Source organism: Mesoplodon mirus (assembly GCF_964341445.2).
Source record: "Mesoplodon mirus genome assembly, chromosome: 9".
In the NCBI taxonomy this organism is placed as follows: Eukaryota; Metazoa; Chordata; class Mammalia; order Artiodactyla; family Ziphiidae; genus Mesoplodon; species Mesoplodon mirus.
The window spans coordinates 75,411,467-75,423,774 of NC_138985.1; the positions used below are offsets into that span (position 1 = coordinate 75,411,467).

At 38.1% G+C, this 12,308-nt stretch overlaps 2 protein-coding genes across 8 annotated transcripts in view; one reads left to right on the forward strand and one right to left on the reverse strand.

The window, feature by feature from the left end:
* Positions 1–1,827: 1,827 nt before the first annotated feature.
* Positions 1,828–9,983, reverse strand: THAP5 (THAP domain containing 5). The gene is made up of 3 exons (XM_082632568.1): positions 9,799–9,983; positions 5,663–5,855; positions 1,828–5,136 (listed from the first exon to the last, which is right to left on the reverse strand). The coding sequence occupies exons 1-3, from the start codon at positions 9,876–9,878 to the stop codon at positions 4,225–4,227; spliced, it is 1,185 nt and encodes a 394-aa protein (XP_082488694.1). The 5' UTR covers positions 9,879–9,983; the 3' UTR covers positions 1,828–4,224.
* A 180-nt stretch (positions 9,984–10,163) lies between these two features.
* DNAJB9 (DnaJ heat shock protein family (Hsp40) member B9) overlaps positions 10,164–12,308 on the forward strand; it is a 410,662-nt gene continuing 408,517 nt past the window's right edge. For 5 of the 7 annotated variants that reach the window (XR_014295003.1, XR_014295004.1, XR_014295005.1 and 2 more), the window contains exons 1-2: positions 10,332–10,418; positions 11,935–12,161. Coding sequence is in view for 3 of the 7 variants with exons in the window: in XM_082632570.1 (XP_082488696.1) it covers positions 11,945–12,161 (217 nt within the window). In the remaining 4 variants the exon portion in view is untranslated. Of the gene's footprint in view, positions 10,419–11,934; positions 12,162–12,308 lie in introns of all 7 variants that reach the window. The other 2 variants (XM_082632571.1, XM_082632569.1) reach the window with 2 other exon arrangements.

Sequence of the window (12,308 nt, forward strand, 5' to 3'; positions counted from 1 at the left end):
AGCCACAACTACTGAGCCCGCATGCTGCAACTATTGAAGCTTGTGTACCTAGAGCCCGTGCTGTGCAACGAGAGAAGCCACCGCAATGAGAAGCCTGCACACCACAATGAAGCTTGCCGCAACTAGAGAAAGCCCATGTGCAGCAACAGAGACTCAACACAGCCAAAACTAAATAGATTTATTAAAAAAAACAAGGTAGAGAAATAAACTCCACCCCTTGATAAGGGAGTGACAAGGTCATATACTGCGGAAGAGAATACAGGATGAGATACATTTTGTGGCCATTATTTGGAAAATAGAACCTACTACAGGGATGATAGACTGTGGAAGAGTGGCTGGTTGCAGTGTGAGTTGTTCCAGTAACTGTGCTGAACTATAGAAGGTGGTGGTCAGAATGAGGAGCTTGAAGGTGACATTTTTCAATGGGATGCAAGTACTGGTGATGACAAAGGTCTACCACTGACCATAGAAATGAGGTGGCTGAAGAGGAATGGAGGAAAAGTTCACTGGAGATGAGGTGGTCAAGTACCCAAAAAGCCAGAGGGTGGAGAATAGGTTAAAATGATAAATGAAACAAAGACCCTTCCTTGAAGGAACTTATCTCTTATACAGATACATCTTGTCTCCCACCCCCACCCCCCAACCTTCTCTGTAGCTTTTTCCCTCTGACAATTGTGAATGAGTGTTTCTACCCACCCACCTCACCCACAAAAATACAAAATAGCATAATCTAAAAAAGAAAGATGTACTTGAACACCAAATTAGTTGGCAGAACTGTTCAATTTAGTTAGAAACGGAAAAATTTATCTGCACATTAATATTCCAACTCTTAATACATGGCTGATTTTTTTTCAAGATTGAAAATATGCAGAAAAGTTCCCTGCTTGATGTTCTTTATTTTAAAAAGTTTTTTCTGCATATTTATACAGTTGAGATTTTTTTTAATAACTGCAAAAGAAATTCAGTCACACCTAATGATTGATTAACAGAATGTAGTGATGTATTATCTAAACGAATCGTGCTGACGTGCCATAATAAATTGTCTATTAGTAAAGAAAGTACACTTTAGGGCACAGCATCATATCACAAATTACAGTAGGGATACTTTGCAAGAATTTATTCAAACTAGAGAATTCTGAGTAACTATCTTTTGAATGCAGCACTTAAAAATGTAACAACTGTGCATTCTTTTTCTTAAAAAAAATGACCTTGTGTGTGTCACAGAAGTGCTGCTTTATTGCTGCAGAGGTCAAAGTTCAAAGCTCAAAAGGTACAGGAAAGAATACAAAGGTAGCCTTAAGAAAATTGGTTTTGTTTATGTACAAAAAAGAAAGTTTATAAAAGTTAATTTACAAACCAAGAACAAAGTGGTATGCATGCCTTATGTATAAGCATCCTTAAGACGTCAAAATTTTTGAAATGCATAGCCAGAAAACAAAAAACCACCACTGCCCCTTGCCAAAACCTGCTTGATGTTTAGATCAACATCACATATTATTTATATGATGCAGTCTTTCTAAATTTGACTTACCAATCTCCCTGACATGTAGGCATAAACAGCTTCCTTAGACATATTTCCTTTTTAACTATCAGATAGAAAGTAGGAAATAGTCTGTGGTGGGGATAGCCTTCTACAACAAAAATCAGTTAATAGGTGGCATAGCAGATAACTGGTAAATGGTACTGTCCATTGGAAACATGGAATGTTTTAAAGATTATATGAAGATCTATATCCTTCCCTAATCATTCTCAAGGTATCAAGGATATATTTGTTAAGAAGGTTCTTGATTTTAGGTGACCAGAACCAAGAAATTCTAAGTAGGCAAATTCAAAATATTCATCCAAACATTTATTGAGTTAATATTACATTGTCAAAGAAACAGAAGTGAATAAAAATTCTGCTTTCAAAAAGCATACAGTCCAGTCGAAGAGAAAGCCATGGATAACATCATGATGTACAAACAGTGTAAACACTGTTACGGTGTTATAAAACAAAGCTCAGTGTTATAAGACAAAGCCCTGTAGGAACAAAGAAAAAACAATTTTGACTGGTAAGAAGGGATGACATTCCAACAAAATCGAAATACAATTTTAACAGACTGGTTGAATTTAGAGAATAAAATAAGAAGACACAAAAACAAGTACCTGTCTAGCATGTTTGAGAAATGCTAAGAAGTCCAGTCTGGCTAGAACACAGGATGAACAGAATCAGAGAGGATCACATACATGAGAGTAACAAGCTCTGCTTTACTCTGTAGGTATTAAAGAGTGATTACATATTTCTGAGCTAGGAAAGTTAGGTGGTGTGCAGGTGATACAGCTATATCTATAGTTTAGGTAAAAAGCTGATAGCAGAGTCCCGGAAAATAAGGAAGCAGGAGATTGAAAATATAGGTACTACTAGTTAAGAGGCTCCTATAAGAATGTAAGTAAGAAATAAAGTTGGTCAGAACCCCCAAATAAAATTTATTGGTTAACTGAGTTAGAGGGAACATTCTGAACTGAATATAGAAAAGCCAAGAAAGTATCTTAAATACTTATAATTTAGTAGTTTAAAGAAACACAACTAGTTTAAATTATTCCTGAGTAAACTATAACTTTAAATAGAAAATAACTACAATGTACAACATATTTTATAATGACTTAAAAAGGCTATTTACATCGATATTATTTATTTTAAATACCAGCAAAATGCAACTTAAAAATAACATCACATCAACTTTACTAATTATATACACATAATTTATGCAAAAATTAAGGATTTTTGCCCCATAGTCACACAATAAGGACACTGCTAATCAACTTTTGATAATTAGCTGACACACATTAATATAATACTAATTAATTTTATTAGCCTAAAAAAACTAAGTGACATATGGCCCCAAATAATCATCCATTTACAAAACAATCAGTATACTATTTGCTGTGTAGTCAACTAATATTTATTGAGCACCTCCTATTTTCTGGCACCAAAAACACATTTACTACCTTACAGAATTCAAAAAACCATCCTTCAAAATAGGTAACAGTATTTTTTATATAACAGAAAACTAAGAATCAGGCTGACAGGAATTTGCTTAACACCATAAAGATTAACATATTTAATTATATTAACTGCCAATTCTAAGGGATCATCTATTTTTCACATTTGTATTGCTATGACTATGTCTCCGCTTTTACGTTTCATTTTATTTCTATCACCATTATTTCTCTTTCCTACTTGTCTCTCCAACGTCATCACCACCTATCTATAATTTCTTTTACTAAAATACATATAAGTGGGAAGGTTTAACATTAAATATTACTCTATCATTCTGGAATTTTAAAACAACATATGCACACATTTTAAAAAGTTATACATATTAAATAGATAAAAACATAATTTTTAAAAAGTATTAAAATAATTAACCTCATTGAAATTTTTGGTTTATAAATATAACCTTAAATACAAGGTGTCAAGAAGCTTAAATGACTGTGTATTATGATAGTCTGCCACATATAAGGTACATATTCTTTCAAGTTTAAAGTACCTCTCCTAAGAACTGGGCTAATGGTTGATTCCTTGTTTTAGTTCAATTGGAATAAAATTGTAACTGGAGTATTTCCCTTTATAACACAGAAAACTATAGCCCAAAGGCCAAGCAACACATAATTTAATAAATATTGAGAAGAATCCAACAGTTAATAATATCAAATGCTAGCCAGCATCTAGTTTTATGTGAGTATAAGATTATCATATAGAAAACTTGTTCTATTAAAAGTATCTAACTAGAAAGGGAAGAAACTATAAAGAAACAGACTATGTTAGAGATCTAGTTAAGTGCCCTCTTTTTACAGATTAGAGACTGAGAATCTTGCTAAGTAACTTGTCCAAGTCACATGTCAATGGTAGAACCAAGACTGATCCCTGAGCCTGATTTCTATTCTGGGCTCTTGTTTACCATATCTGTGTTCTCTCATTTTACGACTTAACCATATTTATTCACTACATTTTAACTTCAAATTTGGAAAATTAAAAAGTAATGAAACTTCTTCTACCCAACAACTCTCTAGTTTTTCTAAAAAATGAGCATTATAAGAACAGGACGCAGTTCATAACATTAGAGCACTTGCTTAGCTTCATTAAGATAAGAACTCTACACAGGAAAAAGTTCATTTTACATATAATTTGGTTTGGCAAACAGAAAGCTTACATAAAAGTCACAGCTTTAAAACCTCTTTAACCTATATCATAGTAACTTCATACGTTGTGAAATGGTTTTCTATAATCTTGACATTTTCTTCAGATAGCCGGTTTTCCTGTTTTAGCTGCCTTATAAGAGCTTCCAAAGACTTCAATCTTCCTAGAGTTTGTTGTTCTTGTAACTCAAGGAGAGTTATCTTTGAATGTAGTTTAGAGACTTTCTGCCAAAGATGTTCCTTACTTACATCTTGTCTGCAGTAAGAATGCTCAATCTGTAAAACTTCCATCTCATTGTCTATATCCTTATATGAGTCTTCAACATCTATGTCTTCTTCCATTTCCACCTTTTCTTTGGGGGCAGGTATAAAAGAATTAATTGTAGTTTTGGAATTTTCTGTAGGTACAAAAATGGCAATAACAGATTCTTTATTTGTGTTTAATTCTTTAACTCTTTGAGTAATTGTGCTGAACAAGAATGGATTTTCCTGTGACTTAATTTCCACAGAATTATTTGTAAAGTGTGGGTTAGCAAGATGATTGGTAGTTATTTCAAGCACTTCTTGGGCTTCCAGAGACTGCTGAATACCTTCTGAATTTGAAGTTGTCAAAGTAACAGTTGTAGAATTTAGATTCTCAAAAGATGTGTGAAAACCACCTATACCTATGTCTTGATAAACTGATGTTTCCAAGGTAGGTTCTGATTTTCTGGTATCTTGTTTAAGCAGATTAAGAGTTAATACATTATTTTGTAAACTTCCTGGTTTTGGATCTGGTGGCTTTACCAAGGCAGATGAATCAAGTAATTCTGCATGTTCAGGGGGCACATCTGTGTCAACTGTATTCTTCTTTGGCTCATTTGATGAAAATGACTCTTCTGACTTGGCTTTTAGGCATACTTCTTTCTCATCTTTCAATTTTTTCTTCTGAGATTTTTTTTTGGAAGGGTCTTTCTCCTATAAAATAATATTTTCAAATTCTAATAAAGATGTCCTTACTAGGCTTATTCCCTTATTAGTTAGTGCTGACTATTTCAGTACAACTATGAGCAGTATACTGGCCAAGCAAATGTATTCAGTTAAAAAAATGTTTTCAGTATATAACAGCTCAAAATATACTTGAAAGCATTTTTTTAAAAAACGTTATGCATAATCAATATATCAATATAATGGAAAAAAATCTCAGATCACTCACAAGACCAGTAAAAAATCTAGATCATTAATTTACATTAATAACTTAACCTGATAATTTATGTATGTGTTATCCTTGGCTCCTCTGAAGCTATGCTTCAAAATGGTTTAAATCTTTAAAAAATTATTATACTTTCAGTAAAAGCACAAATTAGTTTTTCTTTTTCTCAAATATGTGTTTTCCCAGCAGTTATCTTTCCCTCTCATCCCCTCTACCTGATTACCTGCCACCCTGCAATCTGCCACCATGCTCAGCATTATCCCCTTCTCCCCTACTCCCTGCCTCCAATACCTGATTCTCTTCAGGCAAAGAAAATATTGTTGGAATTGCAGTTTGTTTCAAATAGCGAATACCCCATCTGATGTCAAGAGAGTCAGGAGTAAAATGGTCACTACACAGGAACTGGTATTTACTGGGAACCCATGAATCTCGCTTCATGTTCTTTAACCATTTTTCAAGTCTTTCTTTGTCATGTAGAGGAAACCTGAAAGTAAAAAAAGGAAAACTTTGCTATATTTTAACAATTTTGCCAGATTCCAGGCCTGCACATATAGGTAACCTATGGGTCAAGTGCCACAAAAGCAAGACAACCACTCCTACCATACAATAGCATCTTCATGACAACTACTACCGTATCATCTCTGCAGCAAAGAGGACTAAGATATGAGATGTGTAGCCAAAGCTTTTGTCTGAGAAGAGTGGCTTGTAAAACATAACTCAGAGTCCCTTCAAGTAAAACCTATGTTACTACAAAGGATAAAATCTATTCATATTTGCTATGGATTACATTTCTTTTTCATTCTGTTGTGTAGTTTGCCTAGAACTAGTGAAGAGCTTTGTAACTACAAAGTCTTATTCAAATATATTTCACAGTAATATAACAAGTCAAACGGTTTCTTGTCTATAATTCAAGAAGTATTAAACTTCAGGCTCTTACATTAATATTTTAAAAATACATGGGCTTCCCTGGTGGCGCAGTGGTTGAGAGTCCACCTGCCAATGCAGGGGACACGGGTTCGTGCCCTGGTCCAGGAGGATCCCACATGCTGTGGAGTGGCTGGGCCTGTGAGCCATGGCCACTGAGCCTGCGCGTCCGGAGCCTGTGCTCCGCAACGGGAGAGGCCACAACAAGTGAGAGGCCCGCGTACCGCAAAAAAAAAAAAAAAAAATTTAAATACAGAGACGTTAATTCAAACAAATGGTTTAGCTGACATAAAATGAATACTCAATCTTATAAAACTTCTAATCCTCCATTCTCTTTACTGGAATCAGCCTCAATTCTACCCATTTGTAATTTAGTCCAATATTTCTAGTCTTCTATAGCTGGTAGATTAGGAACTCTAAAATTCAAGTATTCAAGTTCTGAAAGAGAAATTGACACAAGAACTAAACGTGTTAAAGGACAGACTCAGATATCTTATAATATGAAACAAACAGAAAAGATAGAGAAAGGTAAAACAGCTCTTTATACGTGTTCTTCCTGTACTGAGTAACCTGGATTTTTAGAGTTGGCTCTAACGTACTACAATGTGTTTTATGGGTAAAACTGGACTAATGGGAGAATTTGACAGAAAACTTTATTCTACCAGTCTAATCAGGTTTGAGTTAAACTGAATTAAACAACAGTGATTTATACTTCTTTTGAAGATTTTACAAGAACACAGTCCAAGACACATACTACATCATAATTTCCTACTAGGGCTTCCCTGGAGGCGCAGTGGTTGAGAGTCTGCCTGCCGATGCAGGGGACACGGGTTTGTGCCCCGGTCTGGGAAAATCCCACATGCCGCAGAGCGGCTGGGCCCGTGAGCCATGGACGCTGAGCCTGCGCGTCCGGAGCCTGTGCTCCGCAATGGGAGAGGCCACAACAGTGAGAGGCCCGCGTACAGCAAAAAAAATAAAAAATAAAAAATAATAATTTCCTACTTATAGAAAACAGTAACATAGAAGGATCTCATACAAAAAGCAGCTGTTACACATTCCTCCCAGTCACAACCATTTATGCTTCGTAGTAGCACGATTTTTAAAAATAAATATTGATAACTTTGTAAGATGCTAGACGAAAAGAGTCTGGGTACTTTGTAGGAAATAATTTTTAACCCTGATATCCTTCTGTGGAAAACTCAGATTATCTGCCTTTGGAAGTTTTTACCATAGATATAATATTCATACATGGTGTGAAAATTTTTTAACCTTACATGTATCAATGACTTAGGTTATAAGTATGATAGGTCTAACGAGAAAAGGCATTTAATGGCAAAAAGAATTTTCTTTTCAGAGGACTTGTAACTCTGCTATCCACAGATAAGTTTATACCTTTGCTGTTATAGCTAAAATGAGAATATGCCTTTTACAAAAAAAATTTTTTAATGTAATTTCATGTATACGGATGCCTTTTGTAAATTATTTCTATTGTACCTATATGCTAAGTTATCAAACAATTAAAAAATACACTTTGTGAATGTCTTTATTGGTAATTGTATTGCAATGCTTTCTTAACAGGTAAATCTCTAGGAACTCTCCTAGAATATGTTTCTGGAACAACTTAGTATCTCTACATTGGTTCAGTTTGTTTGACTGGTAATTTTGTGTCTCTGTCTTATTAATTCTCCTCAAAACATAAAATAATCACTGGTATAAACTGGTCACCATATGTATATATTCACTGAATTTTCTAATTAGTATAAATTTATTTTGCAGCTTGCTATAGTGTTAGTATGAGAAAATTCAATTCTTCAAGTTTGGTGCTATTAGGGGAATAAAACTAATTCAATTTTTAGTTTGCTGATTACACATGAAATTTCAAAAACTCATTTAAAAACTCCACTTTCAGTAAATTCATTTTGAGGAAAAAATTCTTTATAATTGACTTCCTCTGGCATTATTATTTTTCACTCCTTAAAAATAGTAAATACGCAGTCCACAAAGATTAAAGAATTTTTAGTCTGAGGTTATGACGCCCCCAAATCCAAGGCCAAGGAAATATGGAAAATATGGGGTTAAATCAAGCTCAACATGATCCTTTGCTACAAACCTCCTCAGAGCCAGAGCCATTAATATACTAGCATATATTTCTCCCCCTAAAATATCTCTTTGCAACTTGTGGAAGGGCTTCGAGGAAGATAACCCTGGAAATATTGCCACATGGTGTGAATTATTTGGAGTTATCAGTTTTCTTCATTAGTTAAGATAATGGAAAGCAGCTGAGTCATTAGTGAACAGAAAACTTTAGGTCTAAAGTCAAATAAGCTTCACAAAATAGCTAGTGAAAATTCAAAGAAAGTTAAAGACAACCAGGTTAGGGCTAAATTAATTATTTTTAAATACAAGAAATAAAGGAAATAGAATATCCTAAATACGTTGACTTTCATAAACACTAAGCACGTTATGAGTGCCAAACGCCGTTTTATGTCTTTACACACTACGTGTGAATTAGGTATTACTAGTGTCTCCACTTTACATATGGGAGGTCTTAGCTAGAAGGGTTAAATAATTTACGGAAGGTTATTCAGCTACAAAGTAGTGGAGCCAGTATTTGAACGAAAGTCTGGCCTCTTACTTATTACACAATACTGCTTCACTATTCTTCCAAATAAAAATGGGTAGTTCTCGGGTTCCACGAAAATATTTCGTGGCTGCAGTAATTTGGAATACAGGTATTCCTCACTTCTCCAAAGTTCGCTTTCTGCCACTTCACTTTTAGGAAAGTTAGGTCTAACAGGTACTGATGCCCGACCAAGATTTTCGCTTTTACGAAAAAAAAAAAAAAAATGCTTCCTCGCTTAGGAAAGGTTTCAGAGTAACGCTCTACGTGGGGAGAGCGGGAAAAACCTGTTAGCTCTGACTTACCCTGCTCTCTGAACGAATGGAGAGTATCTAGAGCCCTGAGCAGGAGGTAGGTTATAATTCTGGCTCTGCCACAAAATTTTCAAGGTCACTTACCCACTTACCTAACCTTTCTCAAAGGCCTCAGTTTCGTCTGGAGAAAGTGGAATTAAATAACAACTATGCGACCTAACTCACTGGAAGTGTAAGTTAACTTTAAGTGAACCTTCCCACTTGGCACGTTTGATGCACCTGAAGTGGTGGTTAAGGTCGTCAATGAGATGAGTTCCGGGGAGGTGGGGAAACAGCTCTGAAAACCACGGAGCATCGCGCAAACGTGACTGCTTTAGGCGCCCTATGAACACTCCAACAGGCCCCAACGCCTCGCCACACGCCTAGCGACCTCCCTAGAAATGTCAGAACATTTCCAGGTAAACTGAACTCGAGCCTTCGCGCCCTCCTCCCGCGGAGGGGCCGAACACGGCCGCAGAACCAAGGACGAATTTATAGAGCTGACAGGAGATACGCCAAACCCCAACCCCATACGCCACAGGACTGCGACCCAAAGGCAAGCTGACGCTTCTGCGTTAGGGAAAACTTACGGGTAAAAACTCAGCTTCCGGTCTTTACTGTTTCGTCCCCGGCGGTTCTTACAGCAAATCGCTGCGCAATAGCGGGGCATCGCTGCGGCGAGGCCACAAGAGACCCGGGCCGCCGACGGGTACAGGCGGGCCTTCCTCGCTGAGGCGGAGCCGCAGATGCAGGCCGCCGGAGCCACCGCGCCTGCGCCAGGCTGGGCGGAACGGAAAGACGGTGCAACCCTCGACTCACTTCCGCTTCTGCCGGCTTCAGTACAGCCCTTTCGGGGGTGGGGGCCGGAAGTGACGCACAGGCCGAGCAGCAACAACAGTTTTCCACGTGCGCGTAGGGCGCCAGGGTCAGGTGGGGAGGCGGGAGCCAATAGGAAAGCGTTTCGTGTAGGTCTCCTCCTGAGGTGGTGGCGCGAGCAGCGGCCGGCCCGCCTGTGGGGAGCTGGCTGTGAGGGGACGCGGCGGCGACGGCAGGAGTGTGAGGTCTGTGGACAGGCGGCAGTGGGTGCGCACCAGCTCCCGGAGGCCACGGAGGCCGGGGTTGTGGGGGCCGAGCCGCGCAGCCTTGTGGAGGTCAGCTGGTCAGCATCGCCGGCGCCTCCGCTCTCTGAAGGAGCAGCTGCAGCTGGAGGGTGCGAATGAGGGATGAGGCCGGGGTCTCCGGGAGGGGGTTTAGGCCTTGGTGTCCGCCACGGTCGCCGCTAGGGCTTCGGGCTGTCTCGTGTTCTTGAGGAAGAGAATAGGAGAAAGGAGATGGCCGAAGCACAGTGTAGTGCGTTTTTTTTTGGGGGGGGGGGTGTTGTGCCGCTGGCCTTCTCGGGTGTCGGGCAGCTCCTCCCAGGGCTGGACCCCGAGCCACGGACAACCGGACGGCGGCGCAAGGTCTGACAGGGCGAGTCCAGCCCAACCAGCCACTGGCTCTGGGAGTAAGGCCCAGGCTTGCCGTCCGCCGGCTCTCTCTTGGGAATGAGGAGTCAGTATAAAGCAACAGTCCGTCTTTTAGGAGAGTATGGTATATTCAACTTGAAACTGTGGAGTAAGGTTTATGAAACTGGGAAGATGCCTCCCTGTCAGTTTTAGACCCGCCCTTTGACTAGGGATCAGTCACAGTACGCGCATGGTTTCTGTTCTTTAAACCAGGAGTTCGTACTTCATCCTTGGTTCGCGTGACTGTGAGTAACTCTCTGGGAAGAAGTAATCTGCTAATTACGCTCCGAACAGGCTAACACGAGAGGAAAGCAGGCAGTTTGCACAAACCAGAGCGTCTTTAGTCCGCTGTGTTATGTCATCCTAGGTTCTTAAGGACTCCTGTGGTATGGTGTTCAACAAACAGGGTCGCTTGAATCCCAAGTCATTTAATCTGTACTCTCAAGAATTCTCAGTTGAATTCTAGGTTCAAACTTGTTTAAGGTTAGAGAAACATTTTAACGACTCCTGAGAAGTTAGAAAGAATTTACCTTATCCAAAGTAGAAACTACGAAAGTTCATTTTTCTGGCAGCCTTCGCAGAAATCTTAAATTCTATTAATTATGAGTTTTTAACAAAACTCATTTATCCATGCTTTTTTGTTAAATATTTGGGATATTACAGTTTTAAAAAAAGAGATTACATTCTGTTGTGTTGCGTTATCAATATTATGTAATATTGAGATTCTCTGTGTGCAATCCTTGGCTCACCTTGCTGAAATGAAAACTGAAAGTTTCTTAGGGAGGGAAGATTACTGCTAATTTAGACATACTGGGCTGATTACCTTGGTAATGTACTTTTTTCCCATTAAGTTAAAGTTTTTTAAAAATCCCTTTAGAATATGAATTATAGAAGGGAAGATTGAGATATTGAGATCATTTTAAGGTATATTTTTGTAACTACTGTGTTTATGGCCAGAGTGTTAGTGGAAAGGCAAAACTAAGAAAGATTTTTCTTAATTTGGTTGAATTACATTTGCTCTCAAGATTACAACCAATTTAGGGGTAGTGCAGCCTGTATAAGTGAAATAACATGGAAATAGATACAAGATACACTATATATGCTTAACATTTTGATACTGCATTAGTATACTTTGAATCCTAAAAGCTCATTCAGTTTCTTTTAAAAGAAAAATCTTAAGTTTAGTTCCATGGATAATATTTATTTTCTTTTCTTCTTTAGGATATTAGAAATGGCTACTCCCCAGTCAGTTTTCATCTTTGCAATCTGCATTTTAATGATAACCGAATTAATTTTGGCCTCAAAAAGTTACTATGATATCTTAGGTGTGCCAAAGTCAGCATCAGAGCGCCAAATCAAGAAGGCCTTTCACAAGTTGGCCATGAAGTACCATCCTGATAAAAATAAGAGTCCTGATGCTGAAACAAAATTCAGAGAGATTGCAGAAGGTACGTAAATGACTATCTTCAAGGTCTCACAGGTATTAACTAGTAAAGGAGAATGATACCTAAGAAGTTTGTATGTATTTGAAGGTTTTGTGGAGGTGGGAGGGAGAGTGGGATCTATACATGAATATAGTGAGAGTGAGATTCTCA

Coding starts and splice junctions, on each gene's coding strand:
- THAP5 (XM_082632568.1), bottom strand. CDS start 9,878: ATGCCCCGCTATTGCGCAGCGATTTGCTGTAAGAACCGCCGGGGACGA. Junction 5,856..9,798: donor CGGAAGCTGAGTTTTTACCC/GTAAGTTTTCCC, acceptor TTTTACTTTCAG/GTTTCCTCTACATGACAAAG. Junction 5,137..5,662: donor CTTTGCCTGAAGAGAATCAG/GTATTGGAGGCA, acceptor ATTATTTTATAG/GAGAAAGACCCTTCCAAAAA.